At 43.4% G+C, this 17,876-nt stretch overlaps 1 protein-coding gene across 1 annotated transcript in view; it reads right to left on the bottom strand.

The window, feature by feature from the left end:
• Positions 1–17,876, bottom strand: part of LOC119168700 (DNA polymerase theta-like) — a 323,110-nt gene that overhangs the window by 71,005 nt on the left and 234,229 nt on the right. The window contains exons 17-18 of the mRNA XM_075867640.1: positions 16,484–16,726; positions 9,918–10,040 (exon numbers count right to left, since the gene is read on the bottom strand). Coding sequence (XP_075723755.1) covers positions 9,918–10,040; positions 16,484–16,726 — 366 coding nt within the window. The remainder of the gene's footprint in view (positions 1–9,917; positions 10,041–16,483; positions 16,727–17,876) is intronic.

Genomic DNA, 17,876 nt, shown 5'->3' with positions numbered 1-17,876 from the left:
TTTTCGACGCCGTGCACGTGTGCATATTTTCTCGGCGCACACATGATGTGGCCCCCGACGATGTTCAGCTTTGCTTTTTTTTATCGCGATAGCAATTAAATGGACAGTCTCGACTGGCTTTTTACCGTTGCCACCGCCACCGTCATTTACGATTTATGTAATGGGATCTAAATATATATATGAGAACTAAAAAAAGAAAAACATCCACCCGCGCTCGGCGCCCAGCTCGTCATGATGCACCGACACGCACTTATCTTCTACGCATACATTGCCCCTCGGATATAAAGGGAGGGGGGGGGGGGGAGGTAGATGCTTGTGTGGGCTTAACCTTTGGTGGGGAGAATCGCATACCTTCGACTTTGACCGGAGCAATTGCGTTTAGTTGCCGGGAGCACAAAGACCACTTCGCTAATGTACAGGCGCCGTTTGTGAAAAGAGAGCGCTTTTCAAACAAAGCGAAGTACCAACTGGGGCACTTGTTAGTTCACACTCACGTCTGTACCTATGATTACATTTCGAGTCTCGTTTGTTTAAACAGCGCATTAAGTGTCAAGCGGTAAACATTGTTAGTTCGCTCTCGTCTTGTGTATGTTGTTTTAGTGTGTCATTTGTGCGTGAGCAGCGCCCTGCACGTTTCAATCTGCTTGCTGTTCTCAGCATTACATTCCAAATTGTTGCTATCGCATTCATTGCTTTGCCCTTGCGGCAAAACTGTAACTTTTCTTTTTTTAATTTCGGACAATCATGTCACCACCGAGGGGATGTCAAATTAGGCACTGATGGAAACTCTCCGACACCACAGTGACGACAGATCTTCGGAGGTCTACTCGTCACACGCTTCAGTCTTGCGCCACGCCGCAAGTTCGCAGGCTCGTGTAGCTTTCGCAATTATTTATTTATTTATTTATTTATTCACTTATTTATTAATGCAACTTACATTACCTAAGTGGGCATTATTGCAGGGGGGGTGAAGAAAAAAAAAAGCAGTATCACAGTCAAACAAAGCGCATGTTAGTGCCATCAAAAATGGCATACATTTGCGCAGCAGCTCCTGCGTATTCACGAAAAGCACACATCTTGTAGCGACAAACAAAAAGCATCGGATGAAAGGTCAACAACACATGCACCCAAATTATTCCGTTGGCGAATGGTAAAAGGAAAAAAAAAGAATTTGCAAAGGCACAAGTACGACAGCTGACCTCGCAGATTTTTTTTTTTTAGTGATCCCGTAGTATGACGCGTAGTGTGGGCTCATCACGAATGAACTTTTGTTAATGCGGATTTCCTCACAGAATATAAAACAGAAAAACTTTAATCGCAAAAATTTCCTGCACTGCTCAAGAGGCTTCCATACTAAATTATTCTTAATGCATGTAACACTGGAGATGAAACTGTATCATTACTGACAAACCGTGCTGTGCAGTTTTGTATGCATTCAAGTTTATAGACTAGAGTTTGCCCATGAGGATCCCAAACTGTACAGGCATATTCAAGGATAGGTCGGACATTTGTAACATACAAAGCCCCTTTCACACTTTTTGGGGCAGACTTGAAATTGCGTTTAATAAAGTTTAACACACCATTGGCCTTGCCAGTTACGTAATCTATATGCTTATTCCAAGATAAATCGGCAGACAGGTAAACACCAAGGTATTTAAAATGTTCAACACGGTCAAGTTATGCTCCTGACAAGCTATAGGACGAGTGAAAAGGTTTCTGTTTTCTGGTAAAGCTAAGGAAGCAAAATTTTTTTACATTCAAGCACATCTTCCATTTCTCACACCACCTTACCACAGTTTCAAGATCACGTTGCAAAGCACAAATATCGTTTATACTGAGTATTGATTTATAAATAACAGAATCATCTGCGTACAGCCTAATGTTTGATGTTAGCGTCTAAAAAAGTAAAAGAATAGACCGAAAAGAGTAAAGGACCCAATATTGAACACTGTAGCACACTGGAAGTTACGCTGACGTATGAAGAATACGAACCATTTACTCGGACGGGCTGTTTTCCAGAACTTAAATAATTCCTGAACCAACCAAGAACAGATGCAGGGAGACCTAAAAAAGATAATTTATCTAACAAGAGAGCATGAGGAACGGTGTCAAATGCTTTCTGAAAATCTAGAAATACCCAATCGACTTGATAACCCTTATCATATGAACTTGTAAAATCATGAGAAAGTTCGCACAGTTGTGTAACACATGACAGACCAGACCTAAAACCATGCTAAAATGTACAGAAAAAATCATTTTTTTCTAAGTGCTTCATAATACCACTATATATAAAGTGTTCAAGAGTTTTACAACACACGCTGGTCAAAGAAATCCCCCTCTTTGCATTGTTTTATGCTCATTCAAGACAGGTGGTTTACTTTCTGTTAGAGCCTTCGTTGGCAGTTGTAACTTCTAACAAGTGGGACATGTTATCTTATGCACTTTTCAGGCAGTAGAGATGGGTGCCGACTCATTTGATCTCTGCTTCAGCAGCGCTCACGTGCAATTACCTGCTCGTGAAAGTTACAATGCGCGGGGGCATGTTATCAATTTGGACTTGTTACGAAATATGGCGGCGACGACAAAAACCCCTTGAGAATATCTATATGATTGCTATCGCAACAGTAACGCAGTTTTTTACTGTAAAATAAGTGTTTTGGGTTAGCTCTGCCTTCAGTCTCTCTTTTGTTTAATTTGCACGTTTATTTCCCGAATTTTCGTACCAAACCTGCATATAACAAAATCCTCTCTATAACAAATTTTTTTCCGAGAATTGATCATTTTCGTTATATTGAGGTTTAGCTGTATGTGTACAGTGAACGTACTGGATTAGACCTAATGTATCATGTTTTTGGATGACCTGGCAAAGCTACGCAAACACTACACTGATTTCTTCTTATAGAGAGAGAGAGAGAATAAAATGAGAGAAAGGCAGGGAGGTTAACCAGAAAATGGAGCATCCGGTTTGCTACCCCGCATTGGGGGAAGGGGGAATGGGGAAGAAAAATGGGAAAGAAAGCGAAGAGGGAAATAGACGCACGCAAAAAAAGGGGGGCTGGGATGCTACAGTCTATACAATAGGCCGCTGCCACGCAAAAAGTTCAATACGGCCTTCGCTGATTTTCTGTGAGCACACAAATCATGTCGCCTTTCCAGCACTGATTGTTCAGACAAACGTCTGTCGTCAAGGCGAGCTAACACAGCAGCTAGTTGCCGTTTTTGCAGGCTGTAACGAGGGCAGTGACAGAGAACGTGCTCTATAGTTTCATCGCTGCCGATTTAACCGCAAGCAGCACTGTCTTCCATGCCGATTCGGAAGGCGAAAGCTTTGGTGAAGGCGACACCAAGCCATAGTCGGCAAAGCACCGTTCTCTCGAGTCGAGAGAGTCCAGACGGAGGCCGGAGTTGACGAGACGTGTCCAGTCTATGCAGTTGCGTGTGCCGTAAGCACTCGGCGTTCCACAGGGATTTTAATTCTGCATTAGCGATTTTTCGGATTGTCATTGCAGGATCAGTCCTTGAAAATGGTATAGATTCTTCTTCACCATCTTCATGTGCTGATCGAGCAGCTGCATCGGCATGTTCGTTGCCCAATATGCCGCAGTGACTTGAAAGCCACTCAAACGTGATTCTGTGTCCTTCGTAAAAGAGGTGGTGAAGCAGCTCTGTAATTTCCAGCACTAGTTGTTCATGAGGTCCCCGGCATAAGGCGAATATCAAACACTGTAGTACTGCCTTAGAGTCTGTGAACACGCTCCATTTCTTGGCTTCTTGCTGTTTAATGACTTGAATTGCGCTACATAGAGCAGCAAGTTCCGCAGCTGCCGATGATGTCTGGTGGGATAACCGAAACTTCACCATTGTCGATGTTGCAGGAAGGATCACCTACCCTGCAGACCCATCCACTTTAGTTGAAGCGTCAGTATATAGATGAGTATGCTCACTGTACTTCTCATATAACAAGAGAAGAGAAAGCTGCTTTAGCGCTGGAGACGAGAGCCGGACTTTTGACCCTATGCCTGGAACCGTGAGTTCAACATGTGCATAGGTCATACTCAATGGGGGGGTTGAAATTCTGCATGGAGTTGTATATCCCGTAGGAATGCGTGTGCGATATGACAAGACTGTCTGGCAAAATGAGGCACGAGGTCGGGCTTCTGGCAATGAAGCTAGATGATGGGCAGGGGCACGAGTAAGATGCCTCACGTGTGCTCTGAGCACTTCCATCATGATATGCGTCTTGAGCGGGTAGTCATTAGCAATCTCGATTGTCTCAGCTGTTGATGAACATCGCGGTAGCCCCAGACAAACTCGCAGAGCCATAGCCTGGATGCTTTCGAGAGTCCAAATGCTGGTTCTACAGGTATTGGTCAACACAGGCAAACTGTAGTGCAAATAGACAAGAAAAAGCGTCTTGTACAATTACATCATTGCATGTACTGAAGTCCCCCAGGTTTTTCCTCCAAGATACTTGAATAAGTTAGCAATTTCTGTCAGCCTCTTCTTCAAGTTTCTTCTTAGAAATCCTAGAGTCTAATTGATTGATTGATTTGTGGGGTTTAACGTCCCAAAACCACCATATGATTGTGAGAGACGCCGTAGTGGAGGGCTCCGGAAATTTCGACCACCTGGGGTTCTTTAACGTGCACCCAAATCTGAGTACACGGGCCTACAACATTTCCGCCTCCATCAGAAATGCAGCCGCCACAGCCGGGATTTGATCCCGCAACCTGCGGGTCAGCAGCCGAGTACCTTAGCCACTAGACCACCGTCGTGGCGGGGCAATCCTAGAGTCTACTATAAACTGTTATTGTTAATACAATACAAGCAGTTAATATGATAGCTTAATTTTGTCTATTACTGGCAATATTTAAAACTACTTTTGAGCCACAGATGGACTGGGCTATTGGAGCAATCAATATGAAGCATGAAATTTTTTGCACAAAAAACTGATTGTTGTTCACCGTGTCATCTCTTACAAAAAAGTGGGGAAGTGAGTGTGCCAAACGACAAACTCTTTCTTGGCAGAAGCAAAACTATCTCATTTTTACGAAGGACTGAAACATTCACTACATAACACTGCTACATTAACATACATAGTCTTTAACATTGATAACATAGTCAATACCATACGCAGCAGCATAAATGTGTTTTCAGTAAGACTGTGCAAATAGTGAATTTCAGGTTCCACATAAATTCGAAGCGAAGAGTGATCTTGGTCAAATAATTTCGAAAATACCGTACATCACAGGTTATAAAAAAGCCATATTTGCAAGACCCAACTAACTTTCACAATACTTTTTTTAAAAAAGGCCTGTTCAAATACTGTTCCTTTTTGTCCAGAGAAAGTGGAAACAACTTAGAATATTAGCAGGATTCAACTTTTGGCAGACTGCAAATGATAAGCTATAAGATAAGTCATATTTTGAAATTCACATACTTAGAGCATATAAGCCAGTGTAACAAGCTTTTAAACTTACAAAATGATTTATTGATGCGTGGGTATTATGTTGCACTAAGGCTTCGGGGCAATACAAATTTCCCCTAGACAGATGTTTTCATGGCTTAGCATTTTTACACTGCACTGAAATAACCTTAACAGTAGGTTACATGCAGACTATCATGCACCTGTTCATTCATTTTGAATACTTTAATATCTTTAGCAATTGAAATTCAAATCGAAGCAAATTCGGATACATTAATATTCACTCGAATACTCAAAACATTTGAACATTCACACCAGCCTAATTTTGAAATCTAAATAACCCTTTCACTGCCCCTCAAAAATATAGCAGTAAATCCTGACACACCGTAAACTATTTGGTACAGACAAGGAAACTACGTTTCTGTAAGAATATGCTGGTTCAGCCACTGTCGTCCGCAAGATAATCAGCCAATTTGCCATCTCTATGATCTCTCTTTCTCTTTCCATTAACATTGAATCTGTATCTTTAGAATTCGAAGTCACTTCTTTCACCTAACATCAGAAATGCAATACACTAGACTCTGCATAGTTCAAACCCAAGAATTTATACCCCATGCTTTTGTGCCTCAGGAATTTGTATGAATTATTAGAAATTTGAATCATCAAAAGTTCTCATAAGTATGATGCAGTGAACATGCTAATTTGTGTCATTCTATTTATTACTTCTCAGGGCCATAGCAATTTCATAAACATCACTGGATGACTGCCACAAAGGCTTTATAGATGTCAGTGATCACACATACTCGTTTCACACTGGTACTCATGCACGCGAGTGTACTTCAGGAACCAAACGTGCTGCGTCCTGTGACAGCCAATTTCTTGTTCACAATCTAAGTATTCTTTGCCGCAAGGCACCAGCGTACTGCAGCTAAAGAACTTGAGCATTTGGTGAATGATCAATTCCAGACCACATTGGTACGTTTCTTACTCTTTGCTCAGCCAACATGCAGGGGTTGATGAGCACGATTTGAATAGTTAGGGTGCTTTTCTGGTAGGAAACTGGCTTTACTTGTGGGTGACTATCAAATGTTCACCTGAAAGCGACAAATGTAGCATATATCGTCATCCAAGTTCAAGTAATAGTTTGAATCAACCAAATTTATGCAATGGAGCCACTTGATATAAGAATGTTCAAAATGCACTGAAATTACAGCAGTCCAAGCAAAATTATAAATAATAACATTATCCGAAGTTCAATGTCGTAAAACCAAGGTGAGAGATGCCAGAGTGGAGTACTCCTGAAATTTCAACTATCTGGTGTTCTTTAAAGGGGCCCTGCAACACTTTTTGAGGGTGGTCAAATAACGCTGCTGATCGGTAGTTGAGGCTCCCGGCAACACATAATCTAAATATTATAGTGCAGCACGTGGCCTGGAACTCACAATAAATTATCTTAGTCAGCTAGAAATTGCTTTGTCTTCTCTTGGCACATGACGATACAAGCTCAAAAATAAGTTGTCACAGCCACTGTACCAGCCATTGGTTGATTTAAGCATGTCACGCTCAATCGTTACTGTGGTCGCCAAAAGTGGTCACGACTTGTTCACGTGTGCACGCACGCTTGCACTGAAAAATCGCATATTAAAAAAAATAGAAAAACGTGTGTCCATTTTCAAAAAATGTTAAAAGTGCATAGAATGATTAGGAATGGACGAGACAACAGATGCAAAGAGCGTTGAGTTCCTACTCATTTTTATTTCGATAATAACTGCATTTATGCAATGCAAGGGAGGGGGTGCGAGACCAAAAAAGAATAAGAAAAAGAAACATAGAAATGATGTACATTGGCGACAAACATTGCTTCGTCATTTCATTTACTACAACCATATCATCACAAGCCCTAAAACTTAGCCAGGTGTACGAAAAGGACTTAAAGACGCCGAGGAACGGCAAAACAGAACTGAAGAAGACGAACGGCAGGTGGCGCGAAGGCGACAACAAGAAATGAAGAATAGAAGGCGCGTGCGATTACGAGGCAACTGTGCGCCAATCAGCTGATGACCAGTGGTGGCCCATAGAGGTGGCGTGCCACGATTGGGCCACGTGTGATCATTACGTGGCAGCAGGCTTTGTGGCTGGGGACGAGCCGGAGCAGCGGCAGACGGGAGACAGCGGGCCGAAGCGTCGGACGCAGGCTATCCAGGTTCCGGCCAGGGAACGCGGCCGTCCACGCTGCTACCGTCCAACCACCAGCTGGGGCGGCATTGCCGGCACGAGTACTGCATCTCGGGGCGCAGCCTCGCCTGCTGTTCTCTTCCTTGCCGAGGGCATCGCGGATCTCGGCGAGGCGTCTCCACGGTCAGCCGTTTGACACAGCGATGAACGTGGCCTGGCTAATGGTCACGGTTGCGTCGAGCATCGCGTCTCGGCGCACGCTCTTCGCTGGACGGGCTGGCCATTCCCCGCATGGAGCATCGCGTCTCCGATGCGGGTTGACTGCTCAGCAGTCGGACCCATGCCATCAAGCGCCGGTGTCACCAGAGTGTCGCACATCGGCAAGGGACGAGCGAGACGTTCTGCCGGGCGAGACGCGGGCGTGTGCACGGAGGACCACGGAGCCGGGCGAGGTCCAGGGTGGCCGAGGATCGAGGGGCCAGGGGAGTTGCTGGCTGAATTGAGGATCGCCAGCGGTGCCGAGCCATACCGAGGAACGTGCGGAAAAGAGCTCGAGGGTGGAGGCCACGAAGGCAGACGAAGCGGTGCGCTGCTCGAGAGGACAAGTTCCTGGGAGCGTTCCTGAGCCGGACGTGGGACCCGTACGTGTCGGCCAGGTCGAGCTCCGGTGTGTTGTCGAGTCCGCCGGCCTGTACAAGGTGCAAGGACGGGGCCTGCTGAACGGCTCCTGCCTGGGTACAGTGGCCGAGAGCCGGTTCGTGGGTGAGGCGTACCGGGCGTGGTCCTCGTGAGCCGTGGCCTGATCCTGGACCTCGGGAGTTGCGACCCAGGCTGCTGGGTTGGTCGCGACGTCCGATTCAATGGCGCTGCACACGGTAGCGCATCCGTGTGCGGTCAGCCGTTCCAGCCGTGCCACCTTTGCCCTCGCGCACGTCGACGACCGCATCATGTCGGGACGACGGGGACCCAAACTGCGACGTTCCTATTCCTGGACCAGGAAGTGCACAACACCGAGAAGAACAAGGTGTGCCTGTACAAGTAGGTGTTTCCGCCGCACCTGCCGCACCCGACGCTGGCTTTCATCGGGCTGCTGCAGCTGCTTGGGGGCATGTTCCCCGCGCAGGAGGCGCAGAGCCATTGGTTCGCGCAGCTCATCCCCAAGAAAGTGTCACTTCCTTCTCTAGTGTGCAATATAAAGCTTCTTTTGTTCGCATCAATTGTTGATGTTAATCTTTTCTCGTCCGCTATCGACAAACGTAGTGACGAACGTCCCTTAACCATCACACCAGGTAACCAATTTCTTTATTTAAAAGCACAAAAGATGGTACGCTAATGCACCATCTATTTTTGAAAATGAATTGCCACTAACTTGCCCAAGCGTTAACCTTTTCAGAGAAAAATGTCTGCAAGGCAACAAGGCATGCGTGACGTATTTCCTTTCCCTGTGCCATCACTCCTTGCCTAGCTTCTGGCACTTTCATCAGAACGAGAGAAGAGAGAATACGATTGCAGCGAGCGACAAGTCTTTGTAACTTCGCTCGTACTGGACAGATTTTAAAATTTTTTGCGGCGGTGAATTTGTGAGACAATAAACTCCTTAAGTGAATTCATTCCATGGCTACTTAAAAAAGTGTTGCAGAGCCCTTATAGCATACACAGACATTACAGAGTGCGTTTTGCCTCCATCAAAATGCGAGTGCTACGGCTGGGACCGTACGTTTGCGACGTCCTTGCTCACATGAGTGTTTGCTATATACATGTATGCTGGTTGCAGGGAATAAATGTTGATGTTATCTCGTGTGCATCAGAAGCAGCTCAGTCCCTTTCCTCTGCTTCTGCGGCCGGCCCAGAGTTGCATGACCTTTCACTAGGCCGCAGCACGACAGTATCTACTACTGCGCAGCAGCAGACCAAAATTTTAAATTAAAGAAAAAAAAAACTTTATAAGGAGACATGCTGAAAAGGAGCACAGAACACAGAGGTAAGACAGAAAACTAGAAAAAAAAAGGCGGTCTATGTGTATGCATTGGGTTACATACGCACCGACAACACAAACATGGCTTCCACTCTTCAGTGTTTGTCTACTGTCTCTATTTTTTTTCCAAGATGAAAGCATACCAACTTGCTGATTTTTACATTTTTATACTTTGATAACTATTATTTGCCTTTGGCATTGAGTGCATAAAAGGTGAAATTTATGCACAGGTCAGAGCCCTTGGCACAAAGGTTTAAGCACACTTCAAACATTTTGCTTGGGGATGTACTTCAAGGGAATTAGGTAATGTAGATGAGGCAAATTTAGCTCGACGACACTTGCCTTTGTAGAGGGAGTACATGTTGGCTCTCTTCAGGGCGGACACCAGAGGCCTCTGGAGGCGCAACACCAGAACAGACAGCCTGGCAGCAGCTTCCTCCAGGACATCACCATAGTTGCTCACAGCTGCAAATTATCGTGCTGAGTCAATCAACCATGTTTTTTTCTCTTTATTCATAATGTCTCACTACTCATTTCCTTTGGAAAACCCCGAGATGTTCTCACAGTATTGTCATGGGGGTCGTGACGTAACTGAAGACAGCAGACTTGATGTTCAGATCAAGCTGTTTATTTTGCCAAACTTGTGGTCAGTGAACGTTTAGTCAGATTACAGTAACACACTGACACTGATAGCGGTGAACAGAGCATCGGCCGTCGATCAACTCACAAGCAGCGAAGCGCGTCGGTATTTATACATGTGTCGTCGAATAATCTAGCCTTATCACTGATCTTCGTGCAAGTTCTGAAATAATTTTGAGTGTTCGCATCTTGTGCGTAATCTTAACAGAATGATCTATGATGATCGTGAACCTTCTAGAACAATGCGGCACAGTTTGCACTGAGCATTCCAGACAGGCTTTGTGGGTGAAAACCGAACGAAACATAAGTGTATGAAACGCACGTGGCAGTATAATCAGTCAATCAATACATCGTATTTGCGGACAATGCTTTTAGCATGGGTGCACGCATAGCAGTGGAATACTTTTCCGTGCTCCACTGTTCTTAACCTGATGTGAGAGAACCTGGCTGAAGTCATAGTTGGATATCTTTACCAGCTGTGTACCTGTTTGATCCCTCCACAGTTAGATAGTGTTCCATGAGTTGAATAAGTATGTCTAATGCAGCTATCAAGTCTTAGCCACAGAAGTATTCGTAATTACTGCCTGTCATTCAACTTGACAGTGGATTTAGATTTCTTTTTTATGTATAAAGTGACCCACTTCATTTAAAAACTATGTGTATGGTGATAAAGCACCGTCCTGTATATAGTCGTCAGCAGTATTTTTTTTTTTTTCAGAGGTGCAAACCGGTATTGCATTGCGGCTGGGAGAGGAAGAAAGCATTGGTGTAGCTTGGGTGAGGGCAAGTGCTGGTTATGCTTGAGGGGGGCAAGTGCCCCTTTTGCACCCTCCTGCCAATGCCCATGGTCCTGTACATAACTTTAATGTTTTAAATTGTTTATTTATAGCCTGCTGAATAACAAATATACTGACCTAACAGTTATAATGACCAGTGTACATACATAGACTCACGAGTCACAGATTGATATGTGGTTTAATGTCCCGACACTTCCGAGTCCCTTCTCAGCCTCTTGAAACTGCGTCTTGATATGTTGAGCGTGCACCGATCAAGAGGCGCAGCACTGCTATTACAACAAAGATATCAAACATGGTCACCGTAAAACTTGGGCATCTACAAAAAAATTACTAATAATAGAAACATCAGAACAAGCCTTTTGAGTAGGGGTGTGCAATATTTGAAAGTTTCGAACATTTGTCGAATATTGCATTTGTAGTATACGTTTTCGATTTGATAATCACATATTCAAAAATTTCAAATATACGAACTGACCTGAATAATCCTCGAATATTCGATGTTTACGAATATTTGTTCACATATGTCACTGTGAAGAACTTTTGATTTTGCGCATTTGCGATCAGAGCCTCAATAGATCATGCTGTGATAACTACGACTTCGGCACGAGTGCGGTGATGCCTGCATGAAAAATCACGGGAGCAAGATGATGGCTACCGAAGGATGCGGCAGCACGCCATTGCGACAAATCTACCAACAATAAACATCTCCCTCAATCCAAATCATGTACTGCCTGCACGGCAGTACATGTGAGCGCTGTTACGGTTCCTGTAAGCGTACCGACCCCGCCATCTACTGCCACACCCTTGTGCGCAGGACCGCAAGTGCGTATCGCTCGTGGAAATGAAGGCAACTCACCGCCACTGCTTTGGCTCAACAAAATAGTTTTCATACCTTTGCTCGGTTCCGCACTGAGTGAGCACAAGAAATGAAATAGGGAGGTTTAGAATGGCATAGCACAAGCCCTTGCGCATTGTGTCGCAACGCGAGCCGCCGTTCGCACTTATGGCCCACCCGCAGAAATACCGAAATAGCGTGCGGCGCATCTGGCCCACGAGGCTTGCAAAGCAAGGTGTGTAGCTATTTGGGTTCGTGAGGGGGAAGCTAAAGTCTCTAGATTTTTCCCTGGGGGGAGCAAACGCTATTCCAAAACTCGTATGGCGCCCGCAACTAAACCAAGCCCGCAATGCCTGAGAACGTTATTCTAAACCTCCCTAATATCTACAGGGCGCGGCGCTTATGGAGTGAGCTTAGTAGGCAATGCACTGCAAGCAACTAGCTAGGGGCGCGCTCAGCGTGACGTACGATGGTAACGCATTTCATGTATAGCCACACCAGTTTTGCTAATTTATCACCATACAAATGTACACAAAATGTCAAAACCTGATAAGTCGTTCGTCAGCTGTGCCGCTACTTCAGCATGTACACTCTCTTCATATTCCGTAATGATTTCATGGTAGTGGATATGGTCATGCGAATGAGCTAAAGTGTTTTTCCGTGCAATGGCTAACATAGAAAATGTCATGCACTTTCATTAATGTTACAGTAGTGACGTCATCATGTATAGTTCGTTGCTAACGGCAGCGCACATGAGATGAGGGATGAATTATAATGTGTAGTTCTGCTGCGTTTCCGACAGCGCCTTTGAAAACTCGTTGTATGCGCATCCCACTCGCGCAGCAACTTCTCCTGCAACCAACCCTTTGTTACACTGTTGCTGTGATCTCGCACTTTTGCCAACGTCAGTTGACAACCGTCGGCAGCCAGTGCGCCGAAGGGGTGACGATTCGGCAAAATAGTGCCCTCGCCGTAGGGAGTTGTGGCTCTGTTAACAAAAAGGCGTTCCACCACATCTCAGTAATCATGTATCTCATGCACTTACCTCGTGTTATTATGATCATGCAGCTATCAGCGCAACACAGCATTCTTGATGAGAAAATGACGAGCGTCCAGTCCTCGAGAAAAGCAACAGAAGCAATCGAGATAAGAAGTATTCATGTGTAGTTGAAAAACGCTGCAAGTACTATTTCTCTTAGTGGCTTGACCAGTGAAAACGGGAGAAAATTAAAAAGAAAACTACAAAATTGAGGTTTTTCGAGCCAAAACTTATAGTGTGGGAACGTGGATCAATTGAGAACACCTAGGCTGCCTTAATAATCGCTTACACTTAAGTACACGGGGGCGCACATTAAAGAACCCCAGGTGGTTGAAATTTCTTAAGTTTTCCATTATGGCATCTCTCATAATCATTGGTGGTTTTGAGACGTTAAACCCCACATATCAATCGATCAATTAAATACACAAATGTTGACTGTTACACAATCAAACCAGTGGCCTCTTGCTCACTAGTCATCATGACAGGTACGAAAGCTTTTCTTTCTTTTTTTTGTAATAAAGTGCTACCACATAAAAAAAGAGCTACAAAAGGTTTGTTCAACATGTGGATTGAACCCAAGACATCAGTGACAAGCTGAATTATTACATTCTTATGCTTTCTGGCAAGTATAGATGGTGACCTTTTTTTACTTTTGTGCACAATAACTGACTATAAACAATTGTACTGTTTCTAACATGAATGTATGATTGAGTGAAAAATTACTAATGGAAAAAAATTGGACCTCTTCATCATTCGGTATTTGATTTGTATTCGAAGCTATGTATTCGTATTCAATTCGCATTCGAAAGTTTTGATATTCGCACAGCCCTACTTTTGAGGCATTTGAGAGACACATGGCCGTAGATGTCCCACTTTCTGTCAAGTCATCACGATGATGCCACCTCCTAGCTGAATCTGTTTGTACAACCTGCCAGTCAAGTATTGCTGCCATTGCAAGCCTATTTTGAAAAGAGTACTTCGTAACAATAACCTCTTCTGCTTCTAAAGTAATCAAACAGGCTGTATATTACATAGGCAGCTTTCATCATGAGTCACCAGAGTAGCCAATATTTACATATAAGTGGTACCACGTGTTAACAAAAACAACATTTTTAAAGGGTGCCAATGCTCAAAACATGTCAATAACCAGCTGCATATATATGCGACTAAGGCGTTTGCACCAGTTCAAATTTTCGAAAATTGGAAGGTTAACATCACAGTACCCGATTTATTGACAAAATAAATTGCGTACTGTCATGCGCTCCGTTTGCGCTGTAATGCATTCGTTTGCACTTCTTTACTTCCTGTGTTCTTCCGCTTGTATGCGCAACGTTACATACCATGGACATCAGGCTTCGAGGGGCTTGCACTCTATGAATGAGCCAAGAGCAACCCACGTGAAAGAAAGTTTTGGTGCCATGGTAACTAACCCACACAGGCTTACCACGCTTGTGTACTGGCTGTGAAGGTGCAAGCTCAAGAAACAAAGACAGAAAGCGTTAATGTTTGTGGAACGCCAGTTATACCAACAATGTATTCAATGTCGCCTGAGCAACATCTTTACTTGATAACAATGCAATCGTTTTTTCCCCCACAAAAAACCAAAAAGCCAAAGAGGCAGTAATGCACATTTGATGCAGATGTGAGCATGCGTTCCGCGTCAAATGTGGAGTGCATGCAGCTGACAAGCAGCCAGAGCCAAGCTGGAGCAAATGGACTTCACTGTGGCAGAAGTCGTCTACGCACTTGCATGTGTCTATGTAGTCTATGTTCCCCCTTGCTTGTGCGTTATTATCGGATGATCATATATTCAATGGTTTTAAATGAAAGCTTGAAACTGAGTAACCCATTTCAAAAATTTTAATAAGCACCAATTAGAAAATATTACATGGCAACAAATGTTTTATAGCAGTTTACTAGAGTAAGCCTTCATTACATGTAAGCCTTGCTTCATTGTTAGTAATTCTTCATTAATATTCATTACGCTTTTCTTCAACTTCACCATTATGTATACCCTGCATAAGGACTAACTACGGAGATCACACTCATTTCGTTATATTGGATCAAAACTCTGGAACACGTTACCTTGTACCATTTCAGCATCCTTATCATTTCATCAGTATAAACAATTTCTTCGCGATCACCTACAAGACTATAACAGTCGCACTTGAATTTATGAATATTATTCTGATTTGTTGTATTGATATGTATTTTTTTAATTATGTAACTATTGTTTGTATTTCTTGCATTTCCTTCCACTTGTATCCAATACTTTTCCTGTAGCTCAGCTAACTACTACAACTAAGAACGAACCTCTGCAACTGCCCTTCAATGGGCTCTGGGATCCTACCTGTATATTAATAACCAACAAATCCATGTATTTTGCATGCAATGAACTGATTGATTGATTGATTCATTCATTCAAGTCATAGAAATGTTAAAAAAATTGTTTTTGGTGATTACATGCTGCACATTCTGGAAGTGCTCTTGAATGAGCTCAGCAAACATTATATCATACTTTTGTAATGCTGCGTACATTTGAGGGCTAGTTTTTTTTTTTTTCATTAGAGAATATTAGTGCAAACTAACAGACAATGATGCGAGAGCATTCCACATTAGCCACAATGGCAACAGGTGGTGCTGACTGGCACTCCCACATCGAATGTTTCCTATAATTTGGATGGCAGGATGACCGCCACTGTAGATCAGTGGTACAATATCGAACGTTCTATTCGAAGGTTGCAGCTTTGGATCGTGCCGGTGGCAATTAAATTATCTGTTTGTTCACTTTTCTTTCTTCGCATTTAAATTACAAGTAAGTCTAATAACATCTTCTACGTACTTCTCTTGGCATTTTTGTCTGTTAGTTCTCATTATTATTGCGTCCTTTCTTTTGTTAATCTTATAAACTTTTTTTTAACACACTTCTCGAAATAAGATTTCATAAATGGCATCACTGCTTGTTTTTGGTACAAAATGCACAAGGCATAAAAGCCTTGTGCATTTGCATTTGCCAAGTGCAGATGAAATAGCAAAATGATGTATCGACACCAGATACAGCGCCCGGCAGAGACAAAGGGCACGTTTGCGCCGAAGCACTGAAAAGGACATCACAGCAGACAAAGAATGGTGAAGGGACTGCTCTTTATTTGAAGAGGACATGTAACTAAGAAATTGCCCTGGTGAGGCGTTATGTGACACGTTATTCAAAATCGAAACTGGACAAGAACTAACATGACTACAAAATTAGTAACCTAAATTTAGGACATGAGATACGCTACACCACACATGAGTAATGGGAAAAGCATATGAAGGCATCTGAGAAATCAAAGAAGCTATGTGAGTGGGGTAATGGCATGTGTAGGGTTAGCACAGGAGGTGAGTCGTGAAAGAAGTAGCCTCTAACATCATAAATCATTAGATTTACAAGTAATATGAAATACCTTCTATCTATTACTTCTTTCTTGGCCAATCCACCAAAGTGGGTGAGAGCCATGCTTTTAGGCCACTATTATCATCATCACTTTGTGCTAGACAGCACTATCATCATCATCACCTTGCGCTCCACCACCACCACTCTACTGGCATCATGTCTTACCTTCCAGCAGTGGTTCAAGGTGAGGTGCCCAGCGGTCTACCATGTTGACAAACTTAGCCTCGCCCTGGTTGGGGTCCAGGAGCCAGTGGGCAAGTCGGGGATCCTCCCAGCCAAGCCGAGACGGGTCGAGGCTGCAGGGCCTGGCCAGAAAACGCAGGGCCTCCAACAAATCGGGTACGACCACTCGTTTGGCAGCTACCAGGAGACGCGAAAGCTGGTCCCTTTGTGCGGGTGATAAGCCATCTGCATAGCAACACTTTTTTCAGCACACACAGCCACAAAAGAAATTTTAGTTACTGACCCCTAAAAGAACACATTTCAAAATGTGTTAAGCCTAAATAAGAGTCTAAGGTTTCTGTATTTCTATAGTCAAGAGTCCGACATAATCACATCTAGTTGGAGAAAAACATAGTGGAATAAAACTAAAATGCCGACTAAGGTAATTTACAGAGGGTAGCCTTGTTGTGTACAAGGCTCCCGTGCAGAAGCCGAGAGATCTTTTCAAATTTTTGTGTGCATTTTACCTTAGTCACTGTTTTTGCTTTATTCCACAAAGTAAAAGGTTGCACAAAACAATGATGCATTCGCAAAGAAGGGCACGTTGCCTATGACAAGGCCTTGTGCCATAAGAAGTTCAAGGTTACACTTGTCCCCATACCCTTCAATGTGAGCATGTTGTTACTTCATGCACCCTTTTACTTTCAAGTAGTTAATGACATTTACCTGCTTAATTCTTCATCTTCATTCTGCAAGAGACTGGCATGCTATGAATGCACTCTGTCACATTACCCACTAAATACTGGCACAAATTTTTCTATAGGCAAGACCATGGAGAAAGAAGTACTTGAGGGGTAGAATCTTTTAGGCCATGGTAGCAAGCGGAGGTGGCACATTAAAGCTACACAGGAAATGCTGTTTTCACTGCCCCACGTCACATGACGCTTTCCGTGTGTTCAAAATGTTTGCATGCTCTTCTATGGACATGGCACATAAATTTCTAGTATCAGCCTGTGAAATTTCTCCGATTTCTGTCTGTAACATCAACTAATAAATATGACAGATATTAGGGGACATGCAAGTTGCAAAATGCAAGGTTTTCCCCAAATTATATATATTTTTATTATTATTTGCATTTGCAAGTTTAGTTTCTTTACATTGACAAAAAAAATAGGAGATTGCAATTAAATAAAAGGTAGGTTAAAGCTGCTTTTTAAGAGCACAGGGTGGCTACAAAAAACAGTTAGTACTTGTCTAGAGTTTTCTGGAAAGTGTCACCTGGCTTCTTACCATTGCATTTCACACAAGCAATTCACGAAAGCCACATGCTCAAAATAACCATGACTCCCAAGCTATCATGATAGAAGAAATTATTTTAAAAACATATCTTTGCCAC

The sequence above is a fragment of the Rhipicephalus microplus genome, chromosome 6 (assembly GCF_043290135.1).
Source record: "Rhipicephalus microplus isolate Deutch F79 chromosome 6, USDA_Rmic, whole genome shotgun sequence".
Classification (NCBI taxonomy): Eukaryota; Metazoa; Arthropoda; class Arachnida; order Ixodida; family Ixodidae; genus Rhipicephalus; species Rhipicephalus microplus.
This window is presented reverse-complemented; position numbering and strand designations above follow the sequence as displayed.